Here is a 17,175-nt window from a genome sequence, read left to right on the forward strand (position 1 = left end):
TTTTTATATGCTGAGAACATGGAGAAGGGGAAATAAATAGGGGCTCTGGAGTCAGATAAACCTTGCTTGATATTTCTGATTCACCACACGAAACTACAAAGCTTAGCTAATATCATGCCACTTGAATCTTGAGACATCAATAAATATATAACTCTGTGGCAGACCCATATGAAATGATTTAAAAACAGGCAATTCAATGTTTAAAAGGTCTGAATGTGCTGGCACATAACGTAAACTGTCCTCACGAAATGGCAGGAAACTAGCACCTGAATTCAAAGAGTTAATGTTCAACTTTTACAATTTTTTTAGGCAAGTAGATCACTGAAATTATTTTTCAGTGGAGAGTATTTAGAGGGTCTCATGGAGATTCAACAACCTAGAAAATTACAAGTAACTAAGCATTTTAAATGTTTCCTCTAGGATAATGTCTTGAAAACAAATTCAGTAAAATCTGATAGCTTGTGTCATATTTAATTCCTCATATATACCATTTCTTCCTACACCTAACAAGGTCAGCAATGAGGCAGCAATATGCATTTGGCTCTCACCATTATGAACAAGCTCAACAGAATTATAGTTTTGTGTTAGTAATTCTTATTTAATACAATTCATTTTAGGTTCAACCCTGAAACACATACAACTCCTATGCTTAAAGTAGAGTTTAGGCACTCCTGAGCTTATATTCCAACTTGTTGATGACCTGCCACCAGTTTGTCCAAACGTGCTGTTTTATTTAGGTATAAAATATGCTGACAAATTTGAGCAACTTAAAGGGTTCCAAATTTATAAGAGTAATTTTCAAGATTGCTTCTCCAATAAAAATGGCACCAAATAAGGTCATAAAGCATGTACTGAGAACAACAGATCTGGTAAAGGTACAGTCAGGATTTTAGGTGAGAGCCAGGAAATCTGGTGTTGGATTTTTTAACTCTCGTGAAAACCTGACATATTAATCTAGCTTAGTTTTACCTCACATACCAAAACCAAAATTACCGGGACAAATACAAAACCAACGAACAACAATCACCCATTGCTTTACAAGTAGACTCCTAAGTGGTCACAGTTTCTCCACATAATCTATTCCTGTGGTGTCTTCTGCTCGTCTCCTTCCCCTACGGCCTCGTTAGATCCTATCATCCAAAACTCACCTCCAGCCTTCACCACTGGAAAGGCTGTCCTGCCCTCTCTGAAATACTGACAGGTGCCTCTTAACGCACGTCCCTGTTATACCTATCCCTCCCTATTGAAGTTCTGATCACCTAATAGTACATGTAGCTGTTCTGCTGTTTCCATCTTGTTATAAGGTCTGGAGAACACAGATCACAGTTATTCATCTTTGTATTCTCAGTATCTAAAGCAGTGCATACTGTCTCTCGTGACTCAAATAATGATTAATGAATAATGAAGCTTCTTAGTAAAAGTTTTTTCAAAGAGCAAATTACCTGTTTTTAGAAATATTTCAGTGTAAAATATCATTAAAGGCATGTCTGCTCCCTTTATCTTAAACCTATCTCATAAAATCATAAAACTGTTGCACTTCAAAGCTACTTCAGCCAAACAGGCTCTAGCAAATGAACACTTAAAACATTCAAAACCATTGTTCATCTTACATTTACAATCAGGAATAAAATCATAAACTATTTAATCACCGTAGTAAGAAGTTTTCTCTAAGTTAAAAGGCTAAAGAATCCCCTCTTGAGAGATTCCATGTTAATATCATTTATTCTATTCTCTGTAGAGATAGGAAACTAACCTTTTTCTTTAACTTTTCTTTATAATAATTAGTAATTAACCTTTTAGCCTCTGCCGTGAAAACGTAATTTCAGCATCTGATCCTTAAGAAACACATTAATAAACATTAGTTCATTCTAAAAATATATGTATGTATACATAGATATATACTCTCATATATATTTTAAAAAGTAGGAATAACTAAGTCCATTTTCTAAATAATGAAATGAAAGCACATAGGTTATCTAACTTGATAAGAGCAAGTATTAAAAATCTCTCTAAGAGTTCAGGAGTAAATGTATTCTGGCAAAAAAATTTAGTATTACTAGATGAAAAACTAATACTATTTCAAAGAAATCTAGGTAAAAAGAAAACCATAATTCAACAATTTCTATTTCTGCTTGATTATAATGAAATATGCAAACACTGTTAATTATATGAGTTTTTTTATAACAAAGTATTAGAGCCTTATATTTTTGGAAATGGATGCTTGGAATAGTTTCCATTAAAACATTTTTTCAAATTTAATATTCAGACTTACTAACCATATTAAGCATTTTCACTTAAACTTTACCATTAAAAACAATAAACATATCTAATATAGGCACATAAATATTGATACATATCTTGAAAGTTGAAATATGTACATCACCTACCTCTTTGTTTATAAATTGCTAATTCTTGTACAGTTTCCAAAAACTGCCAAAATTTTTCATTACTTTCTTCTGCCATAAATTCACTATTAAAAAAAATAAAAGTAATCAGTTAATCGATGGAAATAAAAAATGGTTTCAATACTATAAACTATATTTTAGAGCCAAATTACAACTTCTGGTAAAAACAAAAACCTCCTCAAATAAAAGTCACTGATTTCCATTTACTATAATGCAAAAAGAGAACAAATTGATGATTCTTACCTGAGGTATCATTCTTAACTACACGCATATAATCATGACTGGAAAAGCCTACATGAGAAATTACTTTTGGCTTTTCCTCTTTATTAGCTACAGCTAAAAAATGGATAATTTATTTTGTGTCTCCATGTGAAATGCCACTGAGAAGTATAATTTAACGGCAATAAAGAGAGTGTTATATAAAAGGAAAAAGTTAAAAAACAGACTGCCTATTTTTTCACAACCAAAACCTGGTTTTATAAACATTTTTTTAAAGTCATATTATCGATTATTTTCATTTAGCTACGTATTTGTGTAGACAATATTTTTATTATTTAAAACAGAAAATATCTTAATCAAAAAATTAACAGAAAATTGGTGTATTGCATTAGGTCTTTGGTCTTGAAGCCCAAAGAAACTTCCATTTATCCACAGAGTGTAAGTAATAAAAAAAAATAGCCAAAACAATATAAAGCCTTTTGGAAATAATGAAATAAGTGAAAGATTATTCAGTGCTGTATGAAACAAAGTGCAAGACAACTAGAACAAGTAGATTTAACTATTTAAACCAGAAGAGACACAACCACCAAACAGACAGTACAGACTCTGCTATTGCCCACCTTATCTTTCTTTTTAGCCTCAGAAAACCTAAAGTAATGCTTAATATAAACGGGAAGTATTGAGGACATCCAGACACACGCAGAGTGATAAATTCTGTGAGTCTGAGATGGTCACTAAAGGGGGAAAAGGAGGTGAGAAAAACTGATTAATTAATCAACATAAACATGACAGACATAGGAATTTAAAGCAATAAGCAACTTCAAAGCAACTCTTGCTATAAATGGCGCCCAACTTAATGGCATTAAAACAAACAAACAGGCTAAAAGCAGAGGAAACTATGGGGAACACTAAATAGGATGTGACCTGAAAAGGACAGGGATGGTACAAAACCTTGAGAAAAGTAAAGCGCGACACTTATTCCCTAATTGACTTGACCAAACAACTACTGACATGCTCATTTATTGTGCAATCACAGGTAAAAGACTTCTTCCATATGGCAGAAGTTATACATATGAGTAAATATCATCAGATGTCTCAAATCTCATCGCGTGAATTATCTAAACTATGTATGAGTGAGGCCCTGTATGATCCATCCAGAGGCAAACTTCTTCTCCATACGTGGACCTGTAGAACTAAAAAATTATATGCTTCCAAAATGCAATGGTGAGATAGGTGTTCCAAATTCCAAACATAGACATTCCAATTCCAAAAGGGAGAAAGTAGAAAGTAAAGGAGTCATCAATCCCAAGCAAGTTCAAACTGCAGCACAAGATTCTGTTAGGTTTTTAAGACTTGAGCATAACTCTCCGTGGCTTATTGCTCCACCCTCTGTGCTGCCTGCCATGGCTTTGCCCTCAGCGTCCTCCTCCCTTTTTCTTGAAGTGTAGCACACATTTGCAGCCATGTAGTTCTATCATCCAACTTCCTGCCTATAGAATTTTGGAAGTCTGGCAGCCTTCTCTCATTTCATCCTGTCTCTGTCCCTTCTGATCCAAGCAGGCAGTGTTTCTATTGATGCAACAGTCAAAATCCTTGGGGTTCTTCTACGCATCTCACCAGGGCCATGCCATTACACAAGGATCCTCCCCAGATCTTTCTGCTGGCTAAGCCCCTCTTTATTCCTGGCATCTGTTGAGATAGCTGAGTGGATCCACAAGTCGCACACCTAACCTATACAACAAAAGATATCCAGCCACACGTTTGGCCTTCTTTACAGAGCACGCATTCCAACACTGAGTTTCCTAATTTTAGCATCCTTTGCAATGTGGATAGGCTGAGAGCCTCCCAAATTACCAAAGGCTGCTTCCTTTTTCCTTAACAGTTCCTTTTTCAATTCCTCTCTTTCCTCTTGCATTTTACAGCAACAAGGGAAACCAGATGATACTTTGCTTGGAAATCCTTTAACACTTTGCTTGGAAATCCTCTTAATTATCCAAGTTCATCGCTTACATGTTCTGTTTTCCACACAACGGTAGAATCTAATTCAGCCAGATTTCTGCCTATATAACAAGGGTCATCTTTCTTTATTTCCAATAACACATCCGTCAGTTCCTTCTAAGCCCTTGCCAAAAGTGCCTTTAATGTTCATATTTCTACCAACATTTTATTCATAATCATGTAAGTATTCTCTAAGATGACAGAAGCTTTTTCCTATCATGCTCCACGCTTTCTTCTAAGTCCTTAACAGAATCACCTTTAATGTCCATATTTATGTCAACAGTCTCCTCAAGGCAATCTAGGCTTTTTCTACCACGTTTCTCAAAACTCTTCCAGCTCCTTCCAGATTCAACAGGTATTTCTACATTTTAAGGTATTTGTTACAGCAGTATCCCCACTTCAAGGTACAAAATCAAATTAGTTTCCTATTGCTGCTGTAATAAATTATCAAAAATTTGGTGACTTAAAGCAACAGAAACTGTCTCACAGTTCTGGAAAAGTCCAAAATCAAGGTATTGGTAGGGTTACACTCCCTCCAAGGGCTCTAGGGGAGAACCTTTCCTTGCCTCTTCCAGCTTCTGGAGGCTTAAGGTGTTCCTTGGCTTGTGGCTACACCAATCCAGTCTCTGTCTCTATTCATATGTCCTCCTCCTCCTTGTATGTGTCTTCTCCTCTTCTGTATCTTATAAGGAAATTGGATTTAGCACCCATACAGATCCATAACTATCTTGTCTCAAGACCCTTAACTTAATTACATCAGCAAAGATCCTTTTTCCAAATAAGGTAACATTCACAGGTTCCAGGGTTTAGGATATGGACATATCTTTTTGGGAGCCACCATTCAACCCACTACAAGTAATGGGGTTGGTACATCAGAGTGTGGCTAGATTGTGAAGGGCCTTGATGAGCATCCTACAGGAGTTCCAGTTCTAAGACTCCTGAGGCAAGCAGAAATTGAAACACTGCAACTATCAGCCTAATACTGGGAGAAGTTAGACTGATTTGAAACTGAGTATGAGATAAGATCCATGCAAGCTATGGGAGAAACTGGGGAAAAGGTAGAGGAAGGGGACATATTTTAAACTAGAATACTTTATTTAATAAAAACTGTTTTATTACATCTGATACCACAGAAGTACAATGGATCATAAGAGACTACTATGAACAATTATACAACAACAAATTGGGCAGTCTAGAAGAAATGAATAAACTCCTAGGAATATACAAACTATCAAGACTGACCCATGAAATAGAAAAATCCAAACAGATTTATTACTAGTAAGGAGATTGAATCAGTAATCAAAAGCTTCCCAACAAATGAAAGTCCAGAACCAGACAGCTTTATTGGTGAATTCTACCAAACATTTAAAGTAGAATTAATACCAATCCTCACACTCTTCCAAAAAGAGAAGAGGAAGGAACACTCCCAAACTCATTTTACAAGACCAACATCATCCTGATACCAAAACCAGAAAAGGACACCACAAGAAAATTACTGGTCAATATTCCTGATGAACATAAATGCAAAAATCCTCAACAAAATATTAACAAACTGAATATAGTAATACATTAAAAGGATCATACACCATAATCAAGTTATTCCAGGGATGCAAGGATGGTTCAACACCCACAAATCAATAAATGTGAAACACCACATTAAAAAATTAAGGATAAAAATCATATGATCAGCTCAATAGATGCAAAAAAAAAAGCATTTGAAAAATTTCAACATCCATTAAGAGTAAAAACTCGAAGTGGGTATAAAGGGAATGTACCTCAACATAATAAAGGTCATATATAACAAGCCCACAGCTAAAATCATAGTCAGGCACAAGATCAGGAAAAAGACAAGGAAGGATGCCCACTCTCACCACTTTTATTCAGTTTAGTACTTGAAGTCTTAGCCAGAGCAATTAGGCAAGAAAAAGAAATTAAAGGCATCCAAATCAGAAAGGAAGAAACTAAACTGTCACTATTTACAGATGACATGACATTATATATAGAAAATCCTAAAGACTCCACCAAAAAAAACTGTGAGAATATATGAATTCAGTAAAGTTACTGGATACAAAAATCAGTATACAAAAGCCTGTTGGGTTTCTATACACTAATAATGAACTATCAGGAAACGAAATTTAAAAAACAATCCTGTTTACAATTGCATCAAAAAAATACCTAGGAATAAATTTAACCAAGGCAGTGAAAGACCTGTACACTGAAAACTATAAGACAATGATGAAAGAAATTGAAGACAACACAAATAAATGAAGACAAGACAAATAAATGGAAAGATATTCTATGTCCATGGATTGGAAGAATATTGTTAAAGTCTCCATACAATGCAAAGCAATATCCAGAGTCAACACAGCCCCTATCAAAATTTCAATGCCATTTTTCACATAGAACAAACAATCCTAAAATTTGTATGGAACCACAAAGACCTCTAAAATTCAAAATAATCTTAAGAAAAGCTAGAGGCATCATGCTCCTTGACTTCAAACTATATTACAAAGCTATACAATGAAAACAGTATGGTATTGGCACACATAGATCAATGGGACAGAATAGAGAGCCCAGAAACAAATCCACGCATATACGGTCAATTAATTTATGATGAAGGAGCCAAGAATATACAACGGGGAAATTTATGATGAAGGAGCCAAGAATATACAACAGGGAAAGGCCAGTCTCTTCAATAAATGGTTTTGGGAAAACCAGATAGCTTTGTGCAAAAAATGAAACTAGACCACTATCTTACACCTACACAGAAAGTAACTCAAAATAGATTAAAGACTTGAACATAAGACCTGAAACCATAAAACTCCTAGAAGAAAACATAGGCAGTAGCTCCTTGACATCAGTCTTGGCGATGATATTTTTGTATTTCACAGCAAAACCAAAGGCAACGAATGCAAAAATAAACAAGTGGGACTATATCAAACTAAAAAGCCTCTGCACAGCAAAGGAAATCATTACCAAGATGAAAAAGCAACTACTGAATGGGAGAAAATATCTGAACATCATATATCTGATAAGGGGTTAATAATCAAAATATGTAAAGAACTCATACAACTCAATAGGAAAAAAAAAAACACCAAACAATCCAATTAAAAACTGGACAGGGGCCTCCCTGGTGGCGCAAGTGGTTGAGGGTCCGCCTGCCGATGCAGGGGATGCGGGTTCGTGCCCCGGTCTGGGAGGATCCCATGTGCCACGGAGCGGCTGGGCCCGTGAGCCATGGTCGCTGAGCCTGCGTGTCCGGAGCCTGTGCTCCGCAGCGGGAGAGGCCACAGCAGTGGGAGGCCCGCATACCGCCAAAAAAAAAAAAAAAAAAAAAAAAACTGGACAGAATTTGAATAGACATTTTTCTAAAGAAGACATACAAATGCCAACAGGTACATGAAAAGATGCTCAACATCACTAATCATCAGGAAAATGCAAATCAAAACCACAGTGAGATACCACCTCACACCTGTTAGAATAATGGCTATTATCAAAAAGCCAAGAGATAACAAGTGTTGGAGAGGATGTGGAGAAAAAGGAGCCTTTGTTGACTGTTGTGGGGAATGTAAATTGGTGCAGCCACTATGGAAAATAGTATGGAGGTTCGTCAAAAAATTTTAAAAACAACTATCACATGATCCAGCAATTCCACTTCTGGGTATTTAGGCAAAGGAAGTGAAAACACTATGACTGGAAAAAAATGTAAGCACTCCTATGTTCAGTGCAGCATTATTTACAATGGCCAAGATATGGAAACAACCTAAGAATCCACTGAATGATGAATGAATACAGAAAATGTGGTACACACACACGAATATCATTCAGCCATAAGAAAGGAAATCCTGCTATTTGTGAGAACGCGGACGGACCTGAGGGCATTTTGCTCAGTGAAATAGCAGACAAAACAAATACCCTATGAAATCTTAAAAAACAAACACAAAAACAATAAACAAATGAGCTCATATACAGAGAACAGATTGGGTGCCAGAAGCAGGAAGGCAGGTGAAATGGGTGAAGGTGGTCAAACAGTACAAATTTTCTGCTACAAAATAAATAGGTCATGGGGATGTAACGTACAGCATGATGACTATAGTTTTAATACTGTATTATAGATTGTAAAGCTGCCAAGAAAGATCTTAAAAGTTCTCATCACAAGAAAAGAAACTTCTGTAACTACGTGTGGTGACAGACGTTAACTGGACTTACGTGGTGATAATTTCACAACATGTAAATACATCAGATCATTATGTTGTACACCTGAAACTAATATGCTACATCAATTATAGCTCAATTAAAAAATCTGTTTTAGTATCAATATCTTACATATGGGGCTTCCCTGGTGGCGCAGTGGTTGGGGGTCCGCCTGCCGGTGAGGGGGGGCGCGGGTTCGTGCCCCGGTCCGGGAGGATCCCACATGCCGCGGAGCGGCTGGGCCCGTGATCCATGGCCACTGAGCCTGCGCGTCCGGAGCCTGTGCTCCGCGACGGGAGGGGCCGCGGCGGTGGGGGGGCCCGCGTACCGCAAAAAAAAAAAAAAAAAAACCCCAAAAACAAAAAACTTACATATGTAATGTCACGTAGGATGACAAAGACTCTTTTTAGAAGCAAAAGCTGTTGCTTTGGTGAACTACAAATGCAACTGGCATTAAAATTTCATGCCGGTTAAAAAAGGAAAAAACTTTCAAATTTTGTTTAACTACTGGAATAGTAAGAGCAAAATTCAATAGCTCCAAGTTTTGTTTCTCCACAATAAATGAAACCTTATGCACTAACCCCAGTGAATGAGATTCAGAAAGAAGTAACAACTTTGGGAAGCTGTCTTCTCCACAGGAAGCCTAGGAGCTGACCGAATAATGTTAGCTTCTTGAAACCAGGTGCTTCAAATACCGGTTCCTAAAAAGAACTGCCTACATCAATTGAAGAGCTTGCACTAAACGCCACAGGCTACCTCCCATTCTTCCTTTCCTCTTTCGTAAATGCTAAGAAAATCCAAACGAATTAAACAAAGTTTTAAAACCCGTGGGTGAGGCAAAGTACGAAGGCGGGGGAAAGGAACTGCAAGTGAGTGCGACGCACAGGGTAGCAGGGGAGGAGGTGATGCTCTGAGGGTTAAAGCACCAGCGGCGGTGCAAGAAGCTGACTGGCGGCAGGCTAAGAGACGGCGTCCCAGGCGCCGTCGGGGTCCCGGGCGCCCGGTGCGTCCCGGCCCCGCCGGACCCTCCCTCCGCGCCGGGTCGGCAGATGGTCCGGCCCGCACTCACCTGGCCTCCAGCAGCAGCGGGGTCTCCGGCCACTTCGCGGCCAAGTTGGCAGTCACCGCCTTGGACGCGGATAAGGTCCGCGCGCCGAGCAGCGAGAGCCAGAGCGCGGTGGAGCCCAGGAGCAGCCGCACCACGTCGCCGGCCTTCGCCATGGCGCGGAGGAGGAAGCGCGATCCCCTCGGACCCGGCGCCCACAGCCCACAGCCACTAAGCTACCGCCGGCTCCTCCCGCAGCGCGGCCGCCCACTTCCGGTGGAGGGAGCCCGAGTCCGTTACTCGGACCGGGGCCTGGCTTGGGCCGAGCGCATGCGCCGAGCGCTCTGGCTCCGTCCCTTGAGCCGCAGAGGACTGATCCCTGAGCCACGTAGGTGCGGGCGGCGCCGGAATGCGGAGCGTGACTGATGCTCCGGCGGGTCCACAACTGGGACCTCCGGTTCTCGGACAGAGAGAGGCTCTGGGGCACGTGGCCAGGAGACTGAAGTGGGATTTTGGCCGACTAAGGCTGGCTGGAGATGGCAAAATCTGGAAGCGAAGGCACGAACCAGCGTGGTTATTATCCACATTGCACAGGCGGAAAATAAGGCCTATCAAGTTCAAATACCTACCTCGTGGGATTCTCAAATTTTACTTCATATTCGGGTCACCTGGTAGATCTTTTAAAAAGCCCTATGCCGAGACCACACCACTCACCAATTACAGGGGAATATTTGGGGGTGAGATTCAGTCATCAATAGTATTTAATCCGCCCTTCCCCCCAGGTACTTCGAGTATGCGAAAACCAGTGACATCACCTGGAGGGCCTGTTAAAACCCAGGATGCTGGGCCTCATCCCGGTGTTTCTGATTAAGTAGGTTTGGTGTGGGGGCTGATAATTTGCATTTCACATCCATCAAGTTCCCAGGTGATGCTGATACTGCTGGCTGGGAACTATGCTTTTAGCCTTTGTCCTCAAAAGTGGTCCACAGACCAGAAGCTTCAGCATCACCGGTGAGCCTATTAGAAATGCAGAATCTCAAGCCCCACCCCCGCCCTATTGACTCCAAGCCCCTAGATTAACAGGCACCCCACGTGATAGCTTTGCTCGTTAAAGTTTTGAGAAGAGCTATTTTAGAAGGTTACAGGTGAAAATGCGTAGAAAAGTGATAGTTGTTTTTGTCATTATCAGCCAAAATGACACAGCTGTGATTGGGTCTCGATTTCAACCAAGGACTCTCTGACCCGAAAACTCATCAGGTTCAAAAACAAAACCTTGGAACAGAGTTAACTGGTTTCCCAGTACATATGACTCATCAACTCAAAATACTCAGTTTTATTTAACTGGGCAGTGGTGAAGCCTCAAGATTCTGGCTGCTAGTCAGGAATGATTCTTTTTCTATTCAGAAGAGAGGAAATTTATTGTAAATATTAAAATATATGGTAAAGAGATGCAGCAGCTGGGGAAACTAGTATAGGGGATGCACTGATCTATTCCTTTTTTCCCCCATTACTCCCTTGATCTGTAGGGAATCTGGGTCTCTCCAAATTGCTGAAACGTGACCACTACACTTTTTCTTTTCCCCTCATTTGCTTAGTAAGTATATACATTTTCCTGGAAGACGTTGCTCTGGAAATTCTACTCAGGTCTCACTTCCTGAGGTTAACCTTCATTTCCTGATTGCTCCCACTTGGTATGATCTATCCCTCCTTTAAATTCCCATAAGCTCTTGGTTTTAACTGTCATATACCACTTATAATTCTCACTTTAGAATTTGAACACAGTGTTTATTTATTCTACTAGAGATGATATATTCCCTGAGGGCTCATGCCTTATTCATTTTTAGCATCCCTTGCAGTACCTAGCACAGTTCATGTTACTGAGGCTCAATAAATATTAAAGAGCCCTTGTTTTATGGATTGGTAGGCAGCAACCTAAGGCAGATGAGTAAGGAGCTTCATTCCTATCCATAGAGCATAAGAAAGAACATATTATGAATCCTTCACAGGTATTTAATTAACTCCCCATTTCCACTTATTTTTGGACTGAATTTTTTTTTTTTTTTTCGGTACGTGGGCCTCTCACTGTTGTGGCCTCTCCCGTTGCGGAGCACAGGCTCCGGATGCGCAGGCTCAGTGGCCATGGCTCACAGGCCCAGCCGCTCCGCGGCATGTGGGATCTTCCCGGACCGGGGCATGAACCCGTGTCCCCTGCATCGGCAGGTGGACTCCCAACCACTGTGCCACCAGGGAAGCCCTGGACTGAATTTTTGACTGAGCTTGTGGGATGAAGGAAATTAACTATTAGCAGTGAATGTCTTAAATGTCAGCATATCTGATGGGTTGATTTGCCATTTAAAAAGTCACATGAAATACACTATTAAAGGACACTACTAAAACGTATATTATTATACATTCCAGCACATTTGAGTTCAGAATAGTGAGGAATACATTTCTCTTTTAAATATAATGAAATTAATCTAATGCAGGGCTATTTGTTTACATAATTATTACACATTTTAGCTTATATAGTATTTTTCTAGAAATTTAAATGGGTTTGAAATATTCCTTAGACTGGTCATCCCTGGGCATAATCCTCTACTGCAGAACAAAAGAAAGAGTAGAACTGAATGATATTTAAGTGTTGGAAGAGGTCACTGCGAGGACATGACCACAGGCTGACCCTTGAGCAGAACCTGGGCCATCAGAGACTCCTTACTCCCTCCTTGGAATGTACATTTCACTCACGGCTTCTGCACTAGGAACCACTTCAAGGAAGCAGCCTGAGAGAATAATGTTATTGAGACCATCTGGACTGTACACATGCCTGAACCCCATTAAGGCCTCTATATGAACTTTTAAGATTCTGGCGGGTGGGTGCAGAGCTCTATTATTCTTGTAGCCCCTTATAACAAGCCTCGTGTATAAGTTTCCCTTGCTGATGAAAACTGCCACCTGCCAATCTGGAGTAATCTTCCTAATTCTCTGGTCTCTCTTTGCCATCTGTATATGGGGGCCAGATTCTAATTTCACCTGGGGAACTCCTGAGGCTGTGAACCAACATTAAGGTCTCTTCTATATGTCATTTCTAAGGACAGATAGAAAAACTAAAACGCAAAAATTAAGTGACTCAATAATTAAGTCACTCAAGTTAGTGGAGCAACCAACTATTCCAATCTCTATTATCCATAATCCTTTGGCACAGATTGGCTGTGAACTGAATGTAGTTCAGGGACACAATTGCACTTTAAGATTTCTTAGCAAAATGTTATTCAAAGTTATTCACATCGGGATAATATGAATGGAAATTGATGAGGATAGCAGTTTTCACTGTAGGTGGAAGAGGTGATTAATGAATGCTTTATAATAAGAATATTGTGTTTAATAGAATAAATCATCTTGAATTATTTTTAGGCACAGCATAGACTATTTAATGAAAATAGTGGTTACTGTTACTGCCAAATTATCATGCAGTAGAATAAAACTTTAATTTTCTCCACCTAAATAAAGTCTCACAGCTGCAATGGCTTTTAAAAATTATCACCCCTAAGTCTTCCAGATATCCCTTATTAAGAAAGACCCTATTCTCATTTTTTAATTTGAGTATCTTAAACACAACAATTTCCCCTTATCCTCGGGGGATATGTTCCAAGACCCCCAGTGAATGCCTGAAACCACAGATAGTACCCTGTCTATAATATTTTTTTCCTATACACACACACCTATGATAAATGAGACACAGAGATTGACAGCAATAACTAATAATAAAATAGAACAATTATAACAACATATTATGATAAAAGTTACATGAAGGTGGTCTCTCTCTCCCTCTCAAAATACCTTATTGTACAAATATAAAGCCTTTTGCATCTTGACTGTTTACCACGCACCGTGGCCATAACTTTTGCAGCTTGAGGTACGACAGCAAAACTAGCATAAATTTCTCTTTCCTTCTTCACAATTTCACAGATAGAAGATTCGTTCTTACCGTAGACCTTAGCAACGTCAGCATGTGATTTTTTTTCCTTATTAGGGCAAGAACTTTCACTTTTCCACTTAAAAAAATAACTTTATGGCTTCTCTTTGGCATACCTGATTTGCCAGCATCACTACTCTTGTGCTTTGGGGCCATTGTGAAGTAAACTAAGGGTTACTTGAACACAAAGCACTGCGATATCCCAACAGTTGATCTGATAACCCAGACAGATGGTTACTAAGTGACTTTGTTCAGTGGATGCACTGAACAAAGGATGATTCACCTCCCCAGTGGGATGGCTCAAGATTTCATCCCTCCATTGGGAACGGAGTATGATTTTAAACTTAGGAATTGCTTATTTCTAGAATTTTCCATTTAATATTTTGGACCACAGTTGATTGCAGGTAACTGAAAGCTCGGAAGGTGAAACCACAGATAAGAGGGGGCTACTGGACACGAAAATCCTGCTCTTCATTCCACATGGGAAGAATTTATAGGCTTAAGTAATTTGTTATGCTTTTCCTCCCTTAGCCAGATTACCCCAAAATCATAACCAAAGAGTAATGGTTTAGTTTCCTTTAAGTATCAACAGTAAACTTGATTTTTTAGGTTTGTGTATTTTATTTAAAATAGATTACAAATGCCTCACAAATCTTTAATTCCCGGTATGTTTGATGGAATTTTCAAATAGCAAATTAAATACGTGAAATACGTAATTTTTAAATTAATCATTTGGGATGATATTAGAACTTTAAATCTGATATATAACAACCTTCTGTTCTTATATACGTGGTCAGTATTTTATAATTATGCATTCAAAGGTTGCTAAGTCACTATTCTGCTGCTTCTATTATTTGTTTTATTTCTTCAGCAAAACACCCAGGATTGAAATGTGTTAGTGGAAGACAAAGAAAAGTATATTCTGCGTTTACATCTTCTAGTAGAAGTTTGTATAGTTATGTGCACAAACATTATTTTCTTCAAAATATATTGTGTATCATCTATGGGAAGAAGACTGTATCAAAAATTGGGAAAAATACTGAGATAAAATGGTTAGTGTCTTCAAAGGCCTTAGAGTGTAGTAAGAACATAAGAACTTATATCAATATATTATTACAGAGAAAAGTTAATAAAGTTCTATGAAAGTCCAGAAGAAGGCACATTTTTAAGAAATCTTGTTGAACCAATAAACCAATGAAAAGCAAATTTTTCTCCTTAAAATTATTTCCTGAGTTTAAATCTAGCACTTTGAGAAACTGTACAAATTCTTTCAATCCCTAGGGAAGCATCTGAAAAATAGTGTCATGATTATTGACCACAAAAATAGTCATGTGTAAAGCAGCTACTTTACATTTAGGTCATGAAACACGGTCTCAAACCCTAAGTGACACTGTCATTTGGTTAGGAAGATAGTACAGTACATAAAAAGTACATAAGTTTTATGTGACAAGATCTGAAGGTCTGTCACATTACAGTAACTGTGAGAGGAATTAAAGGAGGAGACTGTCTTAAGAAAAGCCTCAAAGAATAGGTAGTGTGACTACACTTTGAGGAAAGTATAGATGACTTAGGTATCAGAGCTGTCATTGCAGCATGAATGCAGCCATAGACAATATGTAAAGAAATGGATGTGAATGTGTTCCAAAGAACATTACTTAAGGACACCAAATTCCCTATTTTCACATATCATGAAATCTTCTTTTGCTTTTTTTATTTTTATTTTTATTTTATTTATTTTATTTTTTTTACGGTATGCGGGCCTCTCACTGCTGTGGCCTCCCCCGTCGCGGAGCACAGGCTCCGGACGCGCAGGCTCCGGACGCGCAGGCTCCGGACGCGCAGGCTCAGCGGCCATGGCTTACGGGCCCAGCCGCTCCGCGGCATATGGGATCCTCCCAGACCGGGGCACGAACCCGTATCCCCTGCATCGGCAGGCGGACTCTCAACCACTTGCGCCACCAGGGAGGCCCTTCTTTTGCTTTTTTTAAAATTAAAAGAAACCATTCTTAACTCTCGGGCTATACACATTTGGCCCTTGAGCTATAGTATGCCAACCTTTGCTTTTAAGAAAGTTTTGCAGGAAATCTATGCAAGAAAGCTCATAGAATTATTGTTTATAATAATAACACCAACAACAAAACTAGGTGCAGCTCAAATATCCATTGAAGTAGAATAACAAAATACTCAAATATCCATTGAAGTAGAATAACAAAATAAATTGTGGTTTATTCGTTCAATAGAATACTAACAGCAGTGGCAATAGTCACAGCTATATAGATAAACATAGATGAATCTCAAAAACATGTCAGTGAAAAAGCAAGTCACAAAAGCATACATGTACTAGGAATCTATTACACGGGGTTCAAAAAGAGTTAGTACCAAATGAAATAAACTTTAGGGATACGTATAAACTCTAATGAAAATAAGGGAATGATTAACACAAAATTCAGTATATTTATTATCTCTGGGTAAGGAAAAAAGATGAGATCAAAGATGGACCCACAGAGAGCTTCAAAGATATTGGTAGTAGTCTAAGTCTTAGGAAAGGTAGTGGGTACATGGAGCTTACTTGCCGGTGATGTGGTTCATAATTTTTACAAAGTGAAATAAAAAGCCACAAAATGAATTATGTCCATGTCTTCCTTAAAAAACCCTGACGCTTCTCCACTGCCTACAAAATTAAGATGAAATTCCTTATGTATATACTGCTAGAAACACTTTAGATTTTTATAATGTTTAATTGAATACTGGCTATGGTTACTTCATTTCCTGGAAGATCCTCTGCTGATGTTCTAAATCTTACAGTGTTGTTTAGAAATACCCTCTGTTGGAATGGCTAAGTTTTTAGATAATCTTTCTATGGCTAATTTATTTTCCTTGTATTTAAAAATATTTAACACTCTGATCCCATGTACCCATACAGCTTTGTCCTCAATCTTATTACCATGTTCCTTATTCTTAAAATTATTTTCCTTTTCCTTAGCTTACTAGGCCCTTTTGTGTACTCTGTTTAATGTGAATGTTATACCTTTTAGCTAGAATTCACTTTCATTCTTTTGCATCTGGTGTAACAGCAAAGCCCATGCCTTTTCTATTATACCAGGATGTAGAGATAATGTCTTAGTCACCATGTATCTCCAGTTCCTTGCGTGGGGTTTAGCTGATAATAAGTGCTCAACTAATATATCCTGAATATTAAGTGAGGAATGGATTAGAATTGTAACTTCTCTAGAATATTTCAGTTTTCTTTCGGTCAATTATTTTCAGTGCTTTCAATGAAATAACTACACAAAATGACTATAAAGTAATTAAATTAATTTTTCAGGCAAACATTCCAGAAT

The 17,175-nt window shown here is 38.6% G+C and overlaps 1 protein-coding gene across 1 annotated transcript in view; it reads right to left on the bottom strand.

Moving 5' to 3' along the window:
- UGGT2 (UDP-glucose glycoprotein glucosyltransferase 2) overlaps positions 1 to 10,117 on the bottom strand; it is a 186,408-nt gene extending 176,291 nt beyond the window's left edge. The window contains exons 1-2 of the mRNA XM_060079905.1: positions 9,886 to 10,117; positions 2,388 to 2,470 (exon numbers count right to left, since the gene is read on the bottom strand). Coding sequence (XP_059935888.1) covers positions 2,388 to 2,470; positions 9,886 to 10,037 — 235 coding nt within the window. The 5' untranslated portion in view covers positions 10,038 to 10,117. The remainder of the gene's footprint in view (positions 1 to 2,387; positions 2,471 to 9,885) is intronic.
- Between the last annotated feature and the right edge of the window lie 7,058 nt (positions 10,118 to 17,175).

The sequence above is a fragment of the Mesoplodon densirostris genome, chromosome 17 (assembly GCF_025265405.1).
Source record: "Mesoplodon densirostris isolate mMesDen1 chromosome 17, mMesDen1 primary haplotype, whole genome shotgun sequence".
Classification (NCBI taxonomy): Eukaryota; Metazoa; Chordata; class Mammalia; order Artiodactyla; family Ziphiidae; genus Mesoplodon; species Mesoplodon densirostris.